This window comes from Protopterus annectens, chromosome 11.part0 (assembly GCF_019279795.1).
Source record: "Protopterus annectens isolate FY-2018-M chromosome 11.part0, PAN1.0, whole genome shotgun sequence".
NCBI lineage: Eukaryota > Metazoa > Chordata > Ceratodontiformes > Protopteridae > Protopterus > Protopterus annectens.
Genome location: NC_056745.1, coordinates 1,476,338,942 through 1,476,362,265, shown reverse-complemented (window position 1 = coordinate 1,476,362,265; position 23,324 = coordinate 1,476,338,942). Strand labels below are relative to the sequence as shown.

At 43.9% G+C, this 23,324-nt stretch overlaps 1 protein-coding gene across 1 annotated transcript in view; it reads left to right on the top strand.

The window, feature by feature from the left end:
* Nucleotides 1–23,324, top strand: part of LOC122815091 (RNA helicase Mov10l1-like) — a 1,410,002-nt gene that overhangs the window by 376,333 nt on the left and 1,010,345 nt on the right. The window contains exon 5 of the mRNA XM_044087332.1: nucleotides 13,551–13,741. Within this exon, the coding sequence (XP_043943267.1) occupies nucleotides 13,551–13,741 (191 nt within the window). The remainder of the gene's footprint in view (nucleotides 1–13,550; nucleotides 13,742–23,324) is intronic.

Below are 23,324 nucleotides of genomic sequence, written 5' to 3'. Positions count from 1 at the left end.
GCGGATGTGGATAAGATAACTTCTTATAACTCTGATTCATTTAGGTGTATTACTGGCTCTGGCTCCCATTGGACCCATGACCCTTTCCAGCACACAACCCTAAGCTTTAACTCCTACTTCAATCTGTCCAGTGGATTTTGAGATGTCAGACCAGGGACTCCTGAGTATGTAGGTGTCTGATCCGAAGAATGGCTTTTTGATCCTGACACTTTTGTGACCCAGTTGTGTTAGACTGTTGCATCTAGAAAGATCTTGGGGCCATAACAAATACTATGGATCCAGTGGGCTGACATTGACTCCAGTGCTGTCATGTCCATCCATTCCTCTTTGAATTTTGTTGCTGGACAACTCAGCTTTGACGTGTACTTCTGGGGTGGATCCAAGAAGTCTGGGTTTTGGCCTTCACAGGCTTCTTTGCATCCAGTGGGTGAGACTGAGGTGCCCCACATAGCTTTAGCTTTCAGGCTAGTGAAGAGAGCTTTTTCCTTTTCAGTGGAAGATGTCCTTACCCCCCACCCCTCTGGTCCACCCTGCATTCAACTATTGACTTTGAAAACTGGGTCTTTTCATCTTGTCACATTGGAACATCTGGTTTGGTTAAGCCTTGACACTGTCCTCATTCAGGACACTTCTGGCACTTCTGTATCCTCTCCAGAACTTCCCATGAAAGAGACCCATTTGAAGCAGCCATGTAAAAGGAAGCATCTGTACTGCAGAAGTCATTAATCAAAGACTCTGACTTCAGTGAAGGGGAAAGGGTCCCCCAGATCACCCCTTGAAAACATTTCATTCTGTGAGATTGTAGAGCTTTTGAAACAGAAAGGTTTGTCTTCTGACCAGCATTCTCAAGAGTCTGTGTTCCTTGAGGCTTTTGAAACTGTCTTTCTGATGTGGGAATCCAGTTTTCTACCTCTCCGAGGACTTTTTCCTATAACCAGAGACGTGGCCAAAAATTGTGGTTCAGAAAGTCTCAAGGTATTTCCCAAGTATCCTATGGAGAAAGGTCCCCTTGAGGCAGAGGGGAGAATTCTGATGGGAGGCAACACCATCATGGCAGAGGTGGCCTATCATCATATGGAGACAGTCAGGGTAGGCTGATCTCTGCACTCACAAGCCTGGATAGCCATTATCAACGATTCTTGGGTGCAGGATATTGTATCCAAAAGTTATTGCATACCATTTTCCCCCGAAATGCAACAAAAGAATTCTTAACATTTCACCCAGTCAGAGAAAAGCTGCAGCTACAGAAACACTCAAGCTTCTTTTAAGAGGGCCCTTCATCTAATTCCACCTGATCGAGGATCCAGAACTTACTGAAGATTATTTTTAGTGCCAAAAAAGACCGTAGATCTCTACAGTCAGAACCAGTTTGTGAAATACTCCAAGTTCTGAATGGTCGTGGTTCAGTCCATTCTACCTAAGGAAGGACTATTTAGATGCTCTCTGTACATATTCAGAATGTGTGCTATCCTATCAAAATATACAGGTACTCAGGAGAGATCTGTGCTTCTGGATGGGAGCCAGTCACTACCAGTTCAGAGCACTACCCTTTGGTCTCACCACAGTCGTCAGGCTGTTCACCAAATGACTGGCAGTGGTTGCAGCTTGCCTGAGAGTGCAAGGATTCTGGTTTGGTTCATATCTAGATGGATGGCTAATTTCTGTTTCCACCAGGCCTCTACTAATTCGAGCAAAGGATCACTTGTTCCATCTCTTTCCCCAATTGAGCATTACTGTGTACTTCTACAAGTCTCAGCTTAACTTATCCAACTCAACCTGTGGAATTCATCAGATCCCCTCTTGGTACCCAGACCTAGGTGGCAGCCTCCCACAGACGCGATTGAAGACTTTAAAGAAAACTGGTGTTGCACATCCTTAACGTGATTGGTGTTCCACATCCTTAACGTGGCTTAAGGTGAATGAAAGATATGTCCGTATACATTTACAACTAGTATGGCAGCCTCCTTAGTACTGGTCCCCTTGGTACACGTTCACATGAGTACTACAGTGGACTATAGCGATATAGTGGTCACAGACAATGACTCCTATTCGCATCACAAGTGTTTGCAGAGGTGACACAGCATGGTGGATTCGTGCATAGGAAACTTTTCCAGGGCTATCTCTTCACTCTTCCATCTTCCAGGGCCACAGTGACTACAGATGCTTCCCAGCTTCGGGGGGGGGGGGGGGGGGGCAATATCAAGGCATGGCATCCCAGATGGAGGTCAGTCTTCATCAGTGTTCTAGAAATGAGATCAGTCGTATTGGCGTTGCAGACGTTTCAAGGTGTTCACCTAGAGATGTTTGATATTTAAACCGACCATGTCAGTGGTGTGGTACATCAACAAAGAAGGGGTAGCCAGATTTTATCTACTTTGTAGGGAGGCAGTGGGAGTTTGGCATTGGGTGATCTCTTCTGGCCACTTTCTATTTTTGGAAAAACATGTTGGACAAACTGAGCAGGCGTATCTTCCTCATGGGTGGTCTGTCCTCCTGTCTGTGCCAGACATGATATTTTGCTAGTGGTCAACTGTGTTGCAACCTGTTTGCTTCTCCTCTTAATGCCAAGTGCAGCAAGTAACTTCCCCTGCTGTTCCCACAGGAGACGTCACCAAGAGACTGTCTAGTTCACGATTGTCCCTCTGGTCTACTTTTTTATTTTACATTTGTTGACCGGGCTAGTCTAGCTGGATGTATGTCCATTTTCAGTAGAGGCCCGGGGAGAAAAGCTCCACACACACAAAAAAAAAAAAAAAAGCACAATAGAACAAAGTAAACATCTTTGTAACAAATGACTAAAATAGAAAAATGTCCAAAAAGGACAGGTTACATAAAAACTACACTAGGCAAAGAAAAATACAAAGCCAGTTACAGAGCATTATAATTATAGGATAAAAGCTGTAAAAAAAAAAAAAAAAAAAAATAGTGCCTATTCTGTGCCTTCTCTCCCACTCTTCTCATTCCAAAGTTTATTCAGAAAGCATTACAGCGAAAAAACAAGGTGATCGCATTGCCCCATTCTAGCCTTACAGGGTAAGGTTTCTCCCTCCTTCCTATGGCCTCACTTGGGTCAACTTTCCAGAGTGCTGGATCCTGTTCAGGCCCTTCTTTCTTACATGTCCAGGTTGCCTCACCCTGACTTACTCTAATTGACCGCATGGTTACTCCAGTGATGGCTTGAAATTCTTGGCTTTCTTCTCCTGTTCACCACATTATATCACTTTTCCAAAAAGCCTCTACAAGGAAAATTCATAAAAGTAAATGTTTAAGATTTCTTGTTTGTGCTCATCAGTAACATATAGACCCCTTTTTTGCACTGATTTTGGCTGCTGTTGATTTCCTAGCATCCCTTTTCCAACGATGGAGCTCGCTCCTGAACTGTCAGAGTAAACTTGGCTGCCATTCCTAATATTCATGTGGGCGGCTGCCATTCCTAATATTCATGTGGGCGGCTGCCATTCCTAATATTCATGTGGGCGGCTGCCATTCCTAATATTCATGTGGGCGGCTGCCATTTCTAATATTCATGTGGGCGGCTGCCATTTCTAATATTCATGTGGGCGGCTGCCATTTCTAATATTCATGTGGGCGGCTGCCATTTCTAATATTCATGTGGGCGGCTGCCATTTGTAATATTCATGTGGGCGGCTGCCATTTGTAATATTCATGTGGGCGGCTGCCATTTGTAATATTTATGTGGCGCACTGCACTGATCATTATTCTCTAGCTTCCTTAAGATTTTGTACTTTGTCTGCTTCCGCTCCCAATTGAAGACCCTGGCCCCATGGGACTTTACACTATAATTCTTAAGGCCTTGTGCAGCCTTTCTTTTAACTCTCATTAAGAAAAGATTTTAAATTCTTGTCCTGAAACTCTGTACTTACCTTACCTCATCTAGATGGGTATCCAAACTCCAAATACTTTGTCGGCCACCTTTCCTAATTTTTCACAAGGATGGGGTGTCCCTTCCAACTAATTCCTCTCCTCTACCTTAAGTGGTATTTAACTTGAACTAGTCGGTTAACCTACCAGTCTAATGTCCTAATTTTTCTAACGAGGGAGAATACATGCTTCATTTATTGGATGTTCGTAGACTCCTCAGATTTTATTTCCCCAAAACTAAATACCTAAGGAAATCGGAACAGCTGTTTGTATCCTTTTCCAAAGTCAAATTATGGACAGCAGTGAAAAAAGTGACTCAAGCCAGATGGCTCACTGACTCCTTGCATTACCTTTATTTACAGGAGCAAAGGCATTTAATTACCTGAGCATCCTAAAGCACACTCCACCAGATCTATGGCCACATCCGCTTTTTGGTCTAAAGCCTCTATAGATGACCCCTCTGCAGCTGCTACCTTGTCCAGTGCTCCTACCTTTATAGCTCCTTACAAATTGGACATCTTGCCTAGGAATATGGCAGCTTTTGGCTCCGCTGTCATGTGGAATAGTCCTTCCTTGAGGACCACCCAAGATTACTCTAGTGGGGGATGCTTTACCCATACGTTGAGGAATGGATGAAACAGACATCGGATATTATAAACTCACCATAACTCTGCTTCTGTCTGTTTTCGTCGTCCTTCAACTTCCCGTACAGTGTTCCCCTTCCCTTTTTGTGTGGATCCTGGTATGTCCTGAAGGATATTCCTGAGCATTTCTTGCTGTGTGGGCTCCAGAGTGCTCCCCTGATTCTTCCCATTCCCTACCTTTTCACCTACTGTGTTCTTTAATTCTGAGATTACTACTGGCTGTTTTTCTGTTTTACATTAAGGTTAACTAAAGAGAGGGCAGACTTGATACGAGAGGGCAGACTTGATACGAGGTATCTTTGGAGTAGTTGGGGGATTATAGGTAAGGGGAGGGCTTCATGCTATGGAGCCTGAAGTCTGAGTGACAGAGGATGGGCTAGAGGCTGGATCAGGGACCCATCAGTTGAGGAAGGATGAAAACAGATAGCACAGTTGCAGAGTTATAGAGAGGACACAAGTGAATCTTGCAGATCTGGAACATTTTCTCCCGAGGGAAAATCAATACCCTTGAACTGTTATTTACTTATAATGGTGATTTTAATTCAGTACAGGAAAGTGAACCCTTGGGCATTTTTGATGAGGCCTCTTCTCTGTTTTATTTTACTGTTAACAGTTCTCTTAGTGTGTGATTTACTTGGAGTAAATTTATACAAAGGTAGCAGAGCACATTAATAATAATGACTGTTTGACACTATGCCAAAACTACTGGCTGCAAGTCTTGGCGAAATTGGAAAGAAAAATTGTAGCAGTGATGGTTTTATTTTGTAATTGTGTAAAACACAAATGTAAACGTTGCAAACCACCTTGATGAAATAGATGGCTGGAGAAGGTTTTAAAGGAAGTACTTGTGTAAAATTTACAAACTTCATTGTTCTACAGTTGAAGGATTAAATGTCATACAAGGCAAATCAAATGTATGATTATCTAGTATAGGTCAGATTTTGAATAGCCTACTCTTTGAATGACTGGCAATTCTTTAGAGATGTTATTTCAAAACTGGACAGTGAAACGGCTGTTGGTGGACTGTCATGGAATGTATTGGTGGGCAGTCTCAATTTACAATGGCTAATCTTTATATTTCATTCTTGTGTCTTGTATAATATTTCACTTCTTTGACTGACGGGTCAGAGTTCCTGGATAAATTCCAGGTCATTGTCATTCTCCAGGCTTTTTCCATCATTAAATATTGTAGAAATCTTTTATTACAAGTCTAGATTTCCTGTCTAGCCTGGCCAGATATCTGACTTATTGAATCTTTGGTAGCTATACAAATGGTGTCTTTTATGTCCAGTGTAGTACCCGCAAACTGGAAATGGGTATGTTGTAAAAAATATAAAGGGGAGCTCGTGACCAGTGGGAAAATTAGAGGCCCAGACATTTTAACTTTGTACGGGAGAAATGCTCTGAACATTTCTTGCTGAAATCAATAAAAGCTGGTAGCTCTTAAGCTCCTTTTATGGTTTTATATCAGCATGACTTGAGAGGTAAGCCCACTTTTCCCAGTCTCGTTCATTTTTATAAACCAGTTAGTGTTGCATTACCCTTGGGCTACCAGTTGTGGTGTTTATGGACCTGGCCAAGGAATTTGAGACACTGTTTAACCATCTTTATGCTTATGTCATCAGTGTTGTAAAGTGGGTTAAAAGGTGGTTAGCCAGTAGAGTCAAGAGGGCTGCAATCTTTGGTCACCCTTTTTAATGGGCATCTATCTGTTGTGCCTCTGGGATCTGTCAAGCCATGTTTCTTTTGAGCATTCCCAATGCTTAAGGGATGACTGGTTTCCAAGTTTTCAGATAATCGTAAATTGGGTGTTGTCGTAATGCCAGACATTATGAAAATTTTAGTCTGATATCAGCACTTGGACCACAAGTTCTGGACTCCTCTCTACATTTGACATAGCTAAAGTTATGATGGGAAGTTGTTGAATCTCGCCTTCATTCTGACTGATGGGTTTGGTGCTAATCCTCTGCTCCGATTTGGCGAAATTGCAAAGCTTGAGGTCTTGAACAGCACGAGGAGGAAAACCATATCCCACAATGCACCTCTACCTTCCCCAGATCTAGTTTGCCGCTGTAACAGATCATGCATTTCTCTACATCTCAGGCCGTTTGAGAAATGTTTTGTCTTTTTCTTCTTTAGCTTTACCACCCCTTTAGTTTGAATAAAAACTATGCCTATCATTTTGCTTTAGATTAACTTTTTGTCATTTTGACAATTTTGAGTGTTATAGCATAGACTGTCTTTTTTTTTCGGATTCTGCACTTCTAGTTGTTTAAAATATATAAATCTTGTGTTCTCGTTTTTTTTTCTGGGCATTTGGCCCTGTTGATTTCTGTTTCTCTTAGCCGGTAGGCTTAATTTCCCTATCCCCTTGAGCCGAGTTTGGCTTTTGTCTTTTATTTTGGTAGCTGGTTAGGCTTATTGCAGAGTAAGGCTCTTTTGAGTTGTTTATCTTCAGCCAGTTAGGCGATTTCCTGTACAGCTCCAGTTTAGTTAGGCTTTTCTTTGTTGTATTTGTGTCCTGTTAGGCTTATTTAGTGTGTTGTTGCTAACCTTTCATTGGTTAGTGCTTTTCATTGCTGTGATTTTACTGTGCTAGTTATGTCTGAAAAGGCCAAGTCAGGGTTTAAGAATTGTCCTAAGTGTAATCAAAAGATGTCCGTTACCGATGGCCACACTACATGTGTCTACTGTTTGGGAAAAGAGGTTTGTTCCATTTTGCCATGGATTCAGTGCTAGGGTTTTGGCAGAGAGGAAAAGGAAGCTTGTCGAATGTGGATTGATTTAAGTCTGCTTTCCAGTCGGACTTGGATACTGCTCCAGGTAAACCAAAACCTTCGGCTTCTTCCTCTGCTAGTTCGGGTCCGAAGGGCTCTTCAGTTCCAAAAGTCTCCCAATTAGGTTCCTGTATTGGCTCCACTGTCTTTGGAACCTACTGTACAGGTTGTGGGTAAGAGCCGGTCCCCAGTCTTGGAACCGGTATCTCCTACATTGAGATCCCCGATTCTGGGCTCACTGGCTCAGTCTGTAGCTTCCTCTTGGGCTTCCAGACTTTCTGATTCAGATGTGGTTCGTGTGGTACAGAGACTGTTAGAGAATCCAGCGCTAGCTAAAATTCTATCTGCTTCGACTCTGGCAGCTTCGGAACCAACAAAGTCCTCTCCTATGATTTCTGCTCCTCCTATGACTCGAACTGAGACTTCGGAGCCAGAAGAGGCCATTGAGTCATTTGTGGAACCGTCTGTTCTGACGCTCACTCTGGACCTATCTGCACCGACAGCCCTGATATCCTCTGTTCCGGCAGGGGAATCTGGGTGCAGACACTCTCCCAACGTTCCGGGGAGGGGAGTTGAACCGATGCATCGGTTCCGACTCTCCCCCTTGGGGCTTCGGCATGGCTGAGTTCGGCTCCTACCTCTGGCTCGGAGCCAGCGGTTCTGATGCGGGAGGAGTCTTTGGATCCGGGTGCTTCCTCGCATCGGAGCCATGATGCCTTCAATGCCATGAGGAGGGTTTGTCCCCGAAGGCAAAACCTCTGAAATGGCCACCTCCTCTCGAAAAGCACCGGAATCTTCTCAGTCATTGCAGACCCACCGTAAGCATAGAGACCCGGAGCCTCAGGATGCCCCATTGTGGGAACCCTGCTCTTCAGAGACCTCCCCAGAAGCTCCCACTGTGGAGGTCCCTCAGTAGAGGTTGTATAAGAAGAGACATTTAGATTCCCCTCAGGAATCCATGTCTGACACTGATTTGGAGGAATCTGAAGGGTCCCCAAAGTCCACCCTCTGAGGAGATCTCCTTTGCGTATATCCTAGAGATCCTTAAGCAGAAGGGTGACTGGCGGCCTGTTAACCCTACTGAGGATGAATCGCTGCTCCTGAAAGCGTTCGGGTCTCGACCCTCCACCTCTTGGGTTTCTCTGCCCTTCGATGAGTTGGTGGATCTTTTGTCTGGAAGGGCGTGGGAGTCCCCAGATTCTGTGGAGCCTGTTCCTAGGGGGGGCCCAATAAATACATTTCAGCTCTTCATGACAAGTCTTTCGTATCCAAATCCATACCTGTGGATGCCATGGTGGTTGCAGCAGCCACTAAGAAAGATGTCTGAGACCTCTGTTTGTCCATTCTCTTAATAGGGAATCTAGGATCATGGACAGCTACAGCATGTGCATGTTCAGTTCCACAACCTTTGCTTTTCGGTCCTTGAACTATCTAACCCATTTCACACGGCTCCAAAGAGATCTCCTAAAAGAGCTAGGAGATGCTCTCCAGGGTGCAGTAGCCAATTCTGTGGTGGACAAAATGACATCTCAGCTTGCTACCCTCATTTCTGTTAACTCTTCCGTGCGCCTCGTATCTTGCATGGCCTCTTATCTTGCATGGCCGATGGGACGAGTAGGGCAGCGGGTACAGGAATTGCTCTGCGGAGACATTTGTGGATGTGCTTATGTTCCTTTGCGGAACCTTTCAAGTCGTCATTTGTGAATGCCCCTTTTGATGGTTCTTCATTGTTTGGACCAAAAGTTAGAGACCCTCATCAGATGTGGGCAAGACGGTAAGACTCTTCTGCCGTAGGAGTCCGTTTTTCCACCCCTACTAGATCTTACCCTAAAAGTCAATGGAGAGGAAAAATGTGGTTCCGCAAAGTCCAATGAGCCTTTCCAAACTCATGAGGTGAAGCCTCCTTCAGTGGCAGAGGAGGGGGTAATGATGGAAGACGACACCCATGTGACAGAGGGAGTCTGCAAAAACAGGGCAACAGGGATCAGTTCCTTGGTAAACCCGATCAGCGCTCCTGAAAGGAGGCCCTACTGTCCTGCTCTGGAGGCAGTTGGGGGACGTTTGTCTTTGTACCTAGGCACCTGGCTAAAAATGTCAGAAGACTGATGAATACAAAATGTTACAGCCAGAGGCTATTTCATCCCCTTCCATACCTAGCCCAGACCAACAAAAGGAATCCCGGACGTTCCACCCAGTCTATGGGATGTGGCAATGGTAGAGGTTCAAAAACTATCACAAAAAAGTCATCCAACCAGTCCCAGCAGACCAGGAAGGATCCGGAACTTACTCAAGATTCTTTTTGGTGGCGAAGAAAACAGGGGACTGGAGACAAATTTTGGACCTCAGCAGACTCAACAAATATGTAGTCAAGACAAAGTTCCAGATGGTCACGCTTCAGTCCATACTCCCGTTCCTAGGGAAGGACAGTTGGATGTACTCAGTAGATATTCAGGATGCATACTACCATATCAAAATGGCCAGGCCATCCAGAGATCATGTGCACTTCAGGCTTGGAGCCAGTCACTTCCAATTTTGGGCCCTGCCCTTTGGTCTCACTACAGCCCCAGTGTGTTCACCAAATGTATGGCAGTGGTCATGGCTCCCTTGAGACATCTAGGAATCTGGGTGTTTCCATATTTGGGCAACTGGCTCCTCACCGCAGCCACCAGGCATCAGCTTATCCGGGCAAGGGACACTGTCTTGGATCTATGTTACCAACTGGACATTACGATAAATTCAGAAGTCTGCTTTATTGCTGTTGGCCGCGTACAGTGTTTATAGAAGCAAACTTAAACACAGTCAACATGTCTTTAGTTTCCTTCAGAAAGAGTGTTCACCCTACAACAACAGATTTGTGGATCTCCTATCAAAACACACAGTACCAGTATCACAGATTCTCATGTTGCTTGGCACCATGGCAGCAGCTATCATTGCAATACCTCTGGCGAGATCTCACATGCATATTCTTCAGTGGCTGCTATCCACACAGTGGACATTTCAGGATTTGCCAATGAATCACCCAGTTCTGACACCAAACGCTTGCAAGAACGATCTTTTGTCCTCATGGCTCCAGTTGCAACGGTGACCACAGACGCCTCCATGATTGGGTGGGGGGGGGGCATTATCAGGGACGGACGGCGCAAGGTACATGGCAGGTTCGCAAGGCTCATTTTGCACATCAACTTCCTAGAGATGAGAGCAGTTCTCTTAGTGTTGCAGTCCTTCTAAGACTGTCTTCCTCTGGGCACGATTACAGTTCTGTTAGACAACATGTCCGTAGTCTAGTATATAAACAAACAAGGAGTAACCAGATCTTGTCCCCTATGTCGAGAGACTCTGATTGTGGAAATAGGCTGATAGCAATGCACATACCAGGGAAACCCAACTTAATAGCGGACAAGCTCAACGGGCAGTTCTGTTCCCTCAAGAATGAAGTAGCGGAAATGATCTTCTGCAGATGGGGCCAGCCTTGCTGCGACCTCCTTGCTTCTCCCATGAACACCAAATGCAGCAACTACTTTGCTCTGATGCCTTAACAAGGGCAATCCCCGAGGGACGCACTCACACGATTGGCCTCTGGGACTCTCTTATGCCGTCCCTCCCTTTCCTCTGATTCCCAAAGTTTTGCAGAAAGCCAGTTTTCTGGGCAGGACACTTATCTTAATATCCCTGTATTGGCCTTGTCAGATCTGGTTCCCCTTTCTGAAGCCTCGCTTAGTAGAAGAGCTTTGGATCCTGGACCCAGTGCCAGATCTTTTGACCCACTCATCAAGAGCTCTTCACCCTTCTCTTCAGTCTATCAAACTGACATCTTGGCTGCTCCAATTACCAGAATAGCCAGGTTCCAAACTGTATGAGCAGCAGCTCAACATATTCTGTTATCCTCGCACAAGTCTTCAACCAGGAGAGTATATCTCAGCAAGTGGAAAAGGTTTTCCATTTGGGCTCAACAGAATAACATTGATCCCTTTTTGGCCTCCATTTCGGATATCCTGGAGTTTTTGACCAAACTGTTTTAACGAAGGAGCTGCAGCAGCCACCATTCGGGTACAACTGGCTGCTACATCTAATTTCCATATAGGTGAATCTGGGAATGGTATGTCTAACAAGTTGGCAAAGACCTTTTTTGAATGGTGCTGTGCACTTAAAACCACCGATTAGATCTCCTACCACCCCATGGAATTTAAATGCAGTCGTATCCAAGATTATTATCCTGCCCTTTGAACCTGCTTCTTCGTGTGAGCTAAAATATCTTTCTTGGAAGACCGTTTTCTTGGTGGCCATTATTCAGCACGCAGAATTTCTGAGTTGCAAGCCTTGTCAATTATGCATTCATATCTTGTATTCCAGAAAGATAGGGTCTCCCTCGGGACGAATCCATCGTTCTTCCTTAACCAGGCAATTAGTTTACCTGTTTTTCTTCCTCAATCACTCTAACCAGTTGAAATATATGCTTCACAAACTTGAAGTCCATAGACAACTTTGTTTCTGTTTGGACGGGGCAAAAAAAAAAACTGATCCGTTCTTCTATGATTTATCTCCTTCTCAGAGTCCAGAAAAGGTGCACCGGTATCTAAAGTTACCTTATCTAAATGGCTTTCTGATTGCTTATCCTTTATTTACCACGAGGCAGACATTTCTTTACATGACAAAGTCAAAGCTCATTCATCCAGAGCTGTTTCTACTTTCATAGCCTTTTTGGCCAGATTACCCATTGATTCTATTTGTGCAGCTGCCACATGGTCAAAGCCACATACCTTCATATCTCACTACAAGGTAGATGAGGCCTCGAGGGACAGAACTTCATTTTGGTCTGCTGTCATTAGACAGGTACTCCCATGAGCCACCCAAGTTTATGGTGCTGGGGACGCCACCCATCAGTCAGAATGAAGGCTAGATTGAACAACCTCACACATAAAGAAGTTATGTACTTATAACGTTCCATGCGAGTTGTTCTCGCCTTCATTCGTACGGCCTTCCCACCTACCGTCATCCAGTGTCTGGAAGTTTGAGAGGCTATACATTGGTTTTGGTTCTCCTGAGGAGTTTCCTCTCTCTAGTTATTTCAAGATTTCCTTGAAATCTGGGGTAGGTTTTATGCTAGTTGGTAGCAAACAAGATCTGGGGAGGTGCATTGTGGGATAGGGTTTTCTGCCTCGAGCTGTTAAGAGACTTCGAGCTTTGCAATTTGGCTGACTCTGAGCCGAGGATCGGCTGCTAACCCATCAGTCAGAATGAAGGTGAGAAGAACAGCTCACATGGAACGCTATGGTGAGTACATAACTTTTTTTTTATGAGATTTAAACATATCTGGAAATGATCAAGACACCCCCCCCCCCCCCACTAGATACTTCTGACAAATCAAGTGTAACCTGACCTTTATGAACCACATGTCCTTACCTAAAGCACAGTTTCTTAAAATTATGGGTTTGATTCACAAGATGATTAATCTTTGGGTCTTTTTCATCCCTTAATTGAATATGTCAGCAGTTTGTACATACAACTGCAAGGATGTTAATAATATGCTGGAACTGATCCAGCAGAAGTTGATAATACCTTGTCTGTGGCATTATGGTCATTGTGAGTGGCTGTGTCAGTTAATCCTACTTCAGACCACACAGATTTATTAGGGGAAACATGTTTAGGGTTTGAGTGCTTCCTTGACCTTTTTTCACCTGGGAGATTTCTAGAAGCCCAGATAATGGGTACACTAAAATGTTCATTAGAGCATTAAAACTGGTCTTTTCCTGGTTCTGTTATCTGTCAATCAACAGAGGGGATATATGATCGTATATCTCTACATATAAGGCTGTGCATTTCTCAACAGCAATTTTAAAGAATGACGTGGGTGAATCCGCTGGAGAGAGGAATTTCATTTGGGTTGATGGAATGCATTCCTAGTTGTCTGTTCTTGAATACAGGGGCATGATCCTACTTGGCAAATTTATGGCTGGAAATGTTGCCACAGAATAGTAGTTTGTCTTGCAGTGCAAACTGTTTGTGCTCTACACAAAATACAAAACAGACTTGGTACCAGTTGGGCAGTGTTTAAATATAGTGATAGCTTTCCTGCAGTTTTAAATGTAAACTGGATAGATTTACTTTAGCAAATGCATGGCTTCCTAAACAAGAAGCACCACCCATTAAGCTGTAATTGGAGAGATGCTCTGATTTGCAAACGTTTTAACTCTGGGCAGTTATAAGAATGCAGGATAACTGGCAGTACTTTTTGTTTTAATCTTTACAGGTTACAGTTTCATCTGTGCATGGAAGAAATGGTGTAATAGATGATGCCATCTTCTTTACGTTGGATTCTCTAAGGCTGCGGGAAAATTATCTACCTCGTAGAAATGATGTGGTCAACGTTGTTGGAGTTGAGAGTTCTCAGTCGTGTTACTCATGGAGAGCATTGTGCATGGCTCCAGCATTCAGAAATGGGTACTAGAAAAAGACATTGTTACATGGCTGTGACTTGTTAATTCTCTGTGTAGGCTGACAGTTATTAATTCTCTCAGTGTAGGCTGTCACTCATTAATTCTCTCTGTGTAGGCTGTCCCTCATTAGTTCTCTGTGTAGGCTGTCACTCATTAGTTCTCTCTGTGTAGGCTGACCCTCATTAGTTCTCTGTGTAGGCTGTCACTCATTAGTTCTCTCTGTGTAGGCTGTCACTCATTAGTTCTCTCTGTGTAGGCTGTCACTCATTAGTTCTCTCTGTGTAGGCTGTCGCTCATTAGTTCTCTGTGTGTAGGCTGTCGCTCATTAGTTTTCTCTCTGTGTATGCTGTCGCTCATTAGTTTTCTCTCTGTGTAGGCTGTCACTCATTAGTTCTCTCTGTGTAGGCTGTCACTCATTAGTTCTCTCTGTGTAGGCTGTCACTCATTAGTTCTCTCTGTGTAGGCTGTCACTCATTAGTTCTCTCTGTGTAGGCTGTCACTCCTTAGTTCTCTCTGTGTAGGCTGTCACTCCTTAGTTCTCTCTGTGTAGGCTGTCACTCCTTGGTTCTCTCTGTGTAGGCTGTCACTCCTTGGTTCTCTCTGTGTAGGCTGTCACTCCTTGGTTCTCTCTGTGTAGGCTGTCACTCCTTGGTTCTCTCTGTGTAGGCTGTCACTCCTTGGTTCTCTCTGTGTAGGCTGTCACTCCTTGGTTCTCTCTGTGTAGGCTGTCACTCCTTGGTTCTCTCTGTGTAGGCTGTCACTCCTTGGTTCTCTCTGTGTAGGCTGTCACTCCTTGGTTCTCTCTGTGTAGGCTGTCACTCCTTGGTTCTCTCTGTGTAGGCTGTCACTCCTTGGTTCTCTCTGTGTAGGCTGTCACTCCTTGGTTCTCTCTGTGTAGGCTGTCACTCCTTGGTTCTCTCTGTGTAGGCTGTCACTCCTTGGTTCTCTCTGTGTAGGCTGTCACTCCTTAGTTCTCTCTGTGTAGGCTGTCACTCCTTAGTTCTCTCTGTGTACGCTGGAAAAGTGAAAAAAATACATGCAGAAGGGAGGGATGTTTCATAAGTGATTTAAACAGCTACAACTATAATGCATGTGAAGTAAGCATTTTAAATGTTGCTGTAGTGTTTTGGAGCTGTATAAAGAGTACGTTATGCTTCTTGTTTTTGTGTCTAGCCAGACTTTTGGACTACTTACTTTTGTATGGAAAATCAGAATAAACGAGGGTAGTGCATCTTGTGTAATGCTCTTTGTTGAGCTATTTGGCTCTGGTAAAGCCTCTTATAGTGGCATATCTTAATGATCTGTAGTGACTTTCATGTTATATCTGAACTGACTTTCAGGGATGAGCAAAAATCACATGCTGAAATACTTTGGCATCTGTTGGATGTTTGCCCTTTCATGGCTGCACTATTGGAATGGACACAGCTTTGCAAATTGCTAGGAGCGTAATCCACAGGCTGGTAGATTTGTCAGTAGTCTAGTGTGTAGTTTGTCTTGTAGGTCTTTGTTTGGAAAAGGAGGAAGGAAAACCGATTTTATTTGGGCTACTACAGTAGTCCATTGTATGTATAACGCCATTCCTATTAGTTCCTACCTCTCATCCTTGTGCATGTACATGTATTTGTCACATTCCCTAGCGTCCACATCTCTGGTGTTTGTGCCCTTATTCACTTCTGTGCCTTAGTTAAGGAGATCTTTTCCACTACACTGAAATTTACTTGTTATACTATAAGATTGTGTGCGCTTTTGTTTGTACCAGATTTCTCACTTTCCATAACTATTTAAAAAAAATGATTTTACCAGTGTGGTCCAGTTAGAGCCTCATCCCATACTCCATAACACCATAAGCTCATTCCACCTCATGTGTTTCATAATGCCAATCTGCTAATTTCCTTACGTGCTTATATGTTCTCTCTCTCTTATGAAGTGCTTCATGTTGTGTGCTTGCTTTTAGGTCCTTTTATCAGTGAACATGCAAGGAGGCCTGACTTGTTACCCTTTGCACAATGTAATGATGAAAACTTTTCTTATCTCTGTTTCTTTTGAGTTTATAGTACTTTCTCAAAAGTGTTACAAAAATGTATGTGATCCACTCTGTGGCTGTGCTTGCTACACTTGAATCTTGCTAGGCAGGACTTGCATTTAATGCCCCGTATCTGTTAAACACCACCATTCCATAGGCAGGACTTGCATTTAATGCCCCGTATCTGTTAACCACCACCATTCCATTGTGTACAGTCTGCCAGCATATATTGTCCCTGCCATTGATGCTATTTCTGCCCGTTAAAAACCCAGCAAGTCAGCCAGGCATAATCTCATTTGTTTTGTAATAAATCTGAAAGACAATCAACATACCGTATGAAACTGAGTTGGGTTTTATTTCCAGTTGTTGCTCGATATCCAAGGCTGACTGTTGAAACTGATGTCCATTCCCTGACTTTTACCAGTTCATTCTTAATGTGTACTGCCACCTTCTCATTCAAGATCCTCCATGCCCCTATTCCTTTATGAAGGCCACTAAATTCTAAATATTTTATATTCATATTTTATTTCCCTGTCACCTATCTAAAAAAAGGCATTTGGTTGTATATGCTGATGCCTACCCCATTAATTACTGTTACTGTTTAGCATCCACTCTTAAGACTAAGGCTTCCCATCTTGAAACAGTCTCCATAAAATGAGGCTGTAATGAAACTGCATGATTCTGGTCATGTCCGAAAAGGGTCAGTAGACTGGACCGTCTGGGGGTGGGGGGTGGGGGGTGGAGGGTGGAGATGGCCCAGAGAGGATTTTGAGAAATTCATGTTTGACATTGTAGAACTTGACTAAATTGTCCATTTAGGCACAGAAGAATAACAAATGCATCAAAAACTAAGCATGTGAAATTTAGGAGACCTAAACTGAAAGGTGAATGTGTAATACAGCACACAGTGATTGAAACTGTAGATTCAGTTAAGGACCTGGGTATATGGGTAAAGTCCAGCTTTGTTTTTGTAATCATATTAACCAAGTGGATAATGATAGATCTAATGATGTCTGTCATCTATTCTTGACTTAATGGGTTACGGTTCTGAACCTCCGAACTGATCCAGCCATCGTAAAGATCGCATTAGCCAAAAAATCTCTTGGGCTACAAGTCTACCCACAGTGCCCTTCACATTACCTCAGATCTCATTTGCAGCTCTTGCTAGTAAGACTCATTAGCCGACTCTCTCGTAGCCAAGTACTTTCAGATTTTATATGCTTTTATTTCATATCTTTTTTTCTTATCTGAGTGTCTGGTCTACCCTTGAGTGTGTGATTTCTTCTTACAACTGGTAGTGTTTGTCACCTTGCCATTGCTAGTAGTCCCTTTTCTCTTTCATCGTGGTAACTTTTCTACCATTGTTGGTAGACTTTCTGTACTTTAGTATTTGTATCTGTGTGAGGTTTCTTTCTGTCCTTCTGCTTTCCCTTTGATAAAAATATGGTAGAGAAACCTAAATCTTCTCCAACAGGCTTTAAACAATGTACTCAATGCGGCAGGAAGATGCCAAACTCGGACTCTCCCGGAAAATGTGTTTAGTGTTTGGGTGTTCCCCACTTGAGTGTGGAGTGTTCCATTTGCCAGGGTTTTAGTAATAAAACCCCAGCACAGAGAGCGAGAGAGAGAGAATAAATTGATCCTCAAATGGCTCTTAGGCCCCATTTAAGGAAGCCTTGTCCAAGGCCAACCAGTCTGTGCCATCCTGTGGCTCTGAGTCCTCTCGCTTGGTGCCGACATCTCCTTTGACACATACTGTTAAAAAGCATAAGCATGCCTCTGAGGGTTCCTCCACGGAACCAAAAAACAAGGCTCCAAAGCTTTTGGAATGGTCATAGTCTCCGGCACTGAAAAGTTCTTTGGTATCTTCTACACCGGCTATGTCTGTGGTTTAAGAGTCCTAAATCTATGGCTCTGACCACCTGTAAGGCTCCGAGTTTGGTGCTGACCGTTTCCCCCACAATGCAACAATGTGCTGAAGCTGCTGATAGTTTCAGAACCCAGGTCTACTTATTCACCATCCATAGACCCTTTACATGGACATTTACCTAGTTCAGTTCGAGTCCTTTCAGCCTTTTCGATACGCTTCACCAGAAGCCTTTCTGAAATGGATTTTGTCAGGGTGGTGGACCAGATCTATGGCAGCCCTGGGTCGTTCCTCTTCTGTTCAACCCCTCTCCCTTCTGGAGCAGGTGTTTTTATTTTCTCCATCCACACCCAATTATTCTCCTCCTCCTAATCACGGCACAGACGTTAGATCAATCAGCTCCACCTTCCCAGGTTCCAGTGACTTCGGCGCCGACTACAATTTTGTCCTTGACATAGACTGGCTCTGGCTCCCTCTGTGCCATCGGCACCATCGGGTCACCATGACCATGTCCTTGCCATTGAGCGTGGAGGGTTCATGTCGGCTCAGAGTTCTTCTACACAGCCTGTCCATATTTCCTATGGCAGCAGTGGACCCTTCCTCGGTTCTGGTGTGTCACTTGGGGCTTTAAGTGGGGTGTGACTGGTTCCGAGTTTATCGGTCTCTGTTCTAGGCTCCTATCCCTCCTTGGGGAGCCCTGCCTTTCAGGCTATGGAAACTGCTTTAACCACTGCTTCTTCCCAGGTGGCTGCTGGGTTACTGGAGTCTACCCCTGTGACCCCCAGATGTTTCAGTTCTGCCACCAACCTCTGCCCCTGGACAGCAAGCACTGGTGTCTCAAGCTTTGTCTGTCAAAGGCGCACCCTCTTTCAAGTCCTCCTCTGATGTTCCCACTGAGGAGCCTTCTTGGAAGAGATTGTGTAAGAGGAAATACCTTGATTCTCCCTCCAAAGACCTGTCCTCTGAGGAATCTTTGCAGGCCTTTGGTGCTCAACCATTTACCTCCTGGGTTACCATGCCCGTTAATACTTAAACTGATCACTCAGTGGGCTTGGAAAGCTCCTGACTCTGTTGAACCAGTCACATGGAGACCCGAGTAAAAATCCTTTCTACTCCTGCAGACCAACTACATTGGGCTAAGGGCTTAGTAGTTGATGCCATGGTGATGGCGTCTGCCACCAAGAAAGAACTAGCTGAGGAGAGTTCTTCTGTCCATCCTCCGAACAGTGAGTCCAGGATACTGGACAGATTTGAGAAGCGGATCTATACTACTTCGACCTTCTCCATCAGGTCTTTGAATTTTTTGGCACATTTTACTAGACTTCAAAGGGAACTGGTCAAGGAGCTGTCAGATATCCTGGTGGAAGCAGTTGCCTAGGGGGTCCAAGAGAAAGTGGCTTTCCAGCTAGCTACCCTGGAGTCCATTTTAAACTTATCCATGAGGCTCATTGCACATGCAGCCGAAGGGGTGACGAGGTCAGCAGCTTCAGGCGTTGCTATTCGAAGATGCACTTGGATGCGGCTGTGTGAGTTTGTGGAACCATTCATGTCTTCCTTTGTCAATACTCCTTTTGATGGTTTCTCTTTGTTTGGTCCCAAAGTAAAAAGGAAACTCTGTCAAGGTGTGAAAAGGATGGAAAGACTTTGTCTGCTGTAGGTGTACATTTTTCCACTCCTTAATGATCCCAAGCCTTTCCAGGATGCATGTGGTTCAGACTTTCCTTGGGGAAGGTTGGGGGGTTACAATAGAAGACACTGTCCCAGAGGCAGGGGTGGTCTGCAAAATCTGGGCTACAGGGAGTCCATACTCTGGTCAGTCCTGCTAGCACTCCTGAAGGGGGGCCTGATTCCTTATCCCTGGAGGTAGTTGGGAGATTATTTTCCTTGCACCTAGATGCCTGGCGACACACAACTACTGATGCCTGGGTGCTAAGGATAATTTCCAGAGGTGATTTTATCCCCTTCACCTTCTCCCCGAAAACCCCAACAAGACTCCCTGTCAAAGTTTAAGCAGAAGTAAAAGTTCAAAAGCTGTTAGAAAAAAGTCATCCAGGAAGTCCCACCAGACCAAAGAGAATGCAGATTTTACTCCAGATTCTTTTTGGTGCTAAAGAAAACGGGGGACTGGAAACCAATTTTGGATCTCTGCATTCTGAACAAGTTTGTTCAAGCAAAATTCTAGATGGTCACAATTTAGTCGAGTCTCCCCTTCCTAGAGAAAGATAATTGGATGTACTCTGTCGACTTTCAAGATGTGTATTGCCACATAAAGGTGGACAAACGCTCAACGGTTTCTCTGCTTCTGCATAGGAGACTAACATTTCCAGTTCAGAGCACTGCCCTTTGGCCTCATCACAGCCCCCAGGGTGTTCACCAAATATATGGCAGTGGTCCCAGCTCATTTGAGGCTGCACAGATTCCAAGTGTTTCCTTTTCTAGATGACTGGCTCCCCACTGCTCCCACCAGGCATCTGCTACAACAGACAAAGGATTTTATCCTGGACCTGTCCCACAAATTGATCATAACAGTCAATCCTGTCGAATCTCAGTTAACCTCCTCCCAGGACATAGACTTTATTGGAGCTTGTCTCCACACTTCTTGCATGGCATCACTTCCCTGACACAGGTTATAAAAAAAATTCAGTTACAGGTTCATACTCTTCTGATCTCAAACAAGATACCTGATCAACAGATATTGCAGGCACTAGGCTCCATGGCAGTAGCTATAACATTCCCAATAGCAAGATTCCATAAGAGGTTTCTTCAGTGGTTACTAAGCCAGTGGTCAATACTGATCCACTCTATGCAGCATTTAATTTTCATATCCAGTCGATGCAAGAACAATCTAACCTGGTGGATGCATTCAGAGGAGATTCTTAAAGGCCATCCCTTTGCCTTCTGCCCAAGACCATAGTGACCATGGATGCTTCCCAGATGGGGTGGAGGGCATTATCTGGGGAAGACAGTCCAAGGCACTTGGTCCCCCTCTGAGGCCAACCTGCACATCAGTGTACTGGAGTTGAGGAGTGCTTCTTGCATTGCAAGTATTTCATTCTGCCTTACCTCTGGGGATTAGCCTTTCAATCGGACAACATGTCAGTCTGGTACATCAACAAACTGGGGGGGACCAAGTCTTCTTCGTTGTGTCGAGAAGCCAAATGAGTGTGGCAATGGGCTATAACTTTTAACTGCTTTCTAATAGCAACTCACATCCTGGGAAGTTCAAATGTGATAGCAGACAAACTGAGCAGATACATCCTCATGCCTCACGAGTGGTCTCCGAACTCCAGAGTAGCGAAGGAGATTTTTCTTCACTGAGGCCAGCCTTGATGCGACCCATTTTGCTTCACCCCTAAACAAGTGCAGAAGCTACTTTGCCCTAATTCCCCCTCAGGGGGGAGTTCCCCAGGGTCAGACTTCTCCACAATTGGCCCGCGGGTCTCCTCTATGCCTTCCACCCTTTCTCCTAATCCCTCTATTTCTCAAGAAAGCCGCTTGGTTGAGAAGCAAGGTGATCCTCATTGCTCCTTATTGGTATTGACAGATGTGGATCTCATCATTCTGAACAATCTCTTATTTTCCGCCCTTGGGCTTTGGACCCAGTTCTAGATCTTTTGTCCCATCTGCAAGGACTGGTGTATCCCAATCTTCAGACTCTCAAGCTAATAGCTTGGTTACTCTAATTCCAGTAGTTGCCAGGTGTCATGATGGTACCATCCCCTGTGCGACACATTTTGTTGCCATCTCAAACTATCCACCAGAACTCTGTACCTAAGCAAATGGAAGTGTTTTTCTGTTTGGGCGGGCTTCTGATAATGGCCTAGATCCCTTTTCAGCTCCACTAGAAAAAATCCTGGACTTCCTAATGGGACATTTTTAATAAAGACACCTCTGCTTCTATGATCAAAGTTATCTTGGCTATTTTGAATGTTCACGACAGGTTTGGAGACGAACCCTTAATGTGTCTCAAACTTTGTAAAGTTTTTCTTAAAGGTACAGTATGTTTTGAAGCCCCCTTTCAAAAGATCCTCTCCCACCTTGGCATTTGACTGTAGTGGTACAGTCACTTACTGCACCTCCATTTGAGCCTGCAGCTACCTGTGATTTCAAGTTTCTTTCTTGGAAGACATTACTGTCATAGCTGTCACTTCGGCAAGACGAGTCTTCGAACTACAAGGTTTGAGTTCTAAAGCTCTGTATCTAGTTTTCCATTAAGACAGAGTGTCGCTTGGAACAAACCCAACTTTTTTTCCTAAGGTGATTTTGGAGACAAATATTAAACAGTTCATAGAGTTACCTCTTTTCTTTCCAAATTTTTCGAACAAAGGTCTAGTATGGCCTTCACCTTCTGGAATGTGCACAGGCAGTTGCACTTCTATCTAGACAGAACTAAGCAATTTAGATCTAAACAGTTTGTATCTTTCGCCAGTGCAATTATGAGCAGTCCAGTCTCTAAGGTGACTATCAAAGTGGTTAAGAGATTGCATTTCTTTCATTTACATGAAAATTAACATGAAACTTCCTGAGCCACTTAAGGCACATACTAGATCAATGTAACTTCTGCTGTTTTTCATTCCAAAGCTTCTGTATCAGAAATTTGTGCAGCTGCAACTTGAGCTAAAACTCATGCTTTTATTTTTTTATTACAAATTGGATATGGTCTCCAAGGGGAGAGCATCCTTTGGTTCTATGGTACTCAAGAATGTCCTTCCATAGGGCCTCCCAGGATTCTGGGTAGCTGGGGACTCTGTCCCATTAGTCAAGAATAGATGAAGATAGACAACATCAGATAAGTTACGTCTTACCATAATGTTCAGTTGTCGATCTTCATCTATTCTTGCGTCCCTCCTGCCTGACCCCTCCTGTAGGTTTCTGGTTGAGTGACATCCTGTCCTGGGTTCTTGTTAGGAATGCCTTGGACAAGGCTTCTGACTTGTACTCTTTTTTTTTCATATTGTCTAATATTGGTTAATTATCGGCAAACTTGATGTGAGGTAATGTGAAAGGCATTGTAGGTAGACTTGTAGCTCAAGAGATTCTTTGGCTGATGCAAGCTTTGATGGCAAGATGGGTTCTGAGGATCAGAGCCGTAACTCATTAGTCAAAAATAGATGAAGATCGACAACACAGATGGAATGTTATGATAAGACACAACTTCTTTTTATAGAACTAGAAGTTGTATAAACGATTTATAAAGTCTAGGAAATCGGAAATGAAGTCATTGTTTACTTACATTAGACCCAAACTTGATAATGGATGACAATATGGAGACCTTATTAAAAAAAAAAAAAAAAAAAAGCATGAGTAAACTGGAAAGAGTACAGCGGAACTATACCAAGGGCATCCGCGAATATGAAAATGTAAGGTATTCTGAAAGTCTGAAATATCTGAACTTCTACAGTGTCTCTTACAAATATTTAAGAGGAGATCTTTTTCAGGTGTATAAGGGCTTTAGAGACAACCATCTCTGGTAACTTTTGGGGGTTATAAAAAAAAGTAAATGTTTGTGGTTAGAATTTTCAGACAATCTATGTAGAAGATTCTATAGGAATGAGAAGTGTACTAATTGGCTCTCTGAGAGAGCAGCAGATGCATGAACAGACTACCAAACTACATTTAAAGCTAGCACTAGTTTAGATAACAGCCTGGACACTTACTATGGAAACAGCTGATCTGATGTCAGTTTTCATTTATTCA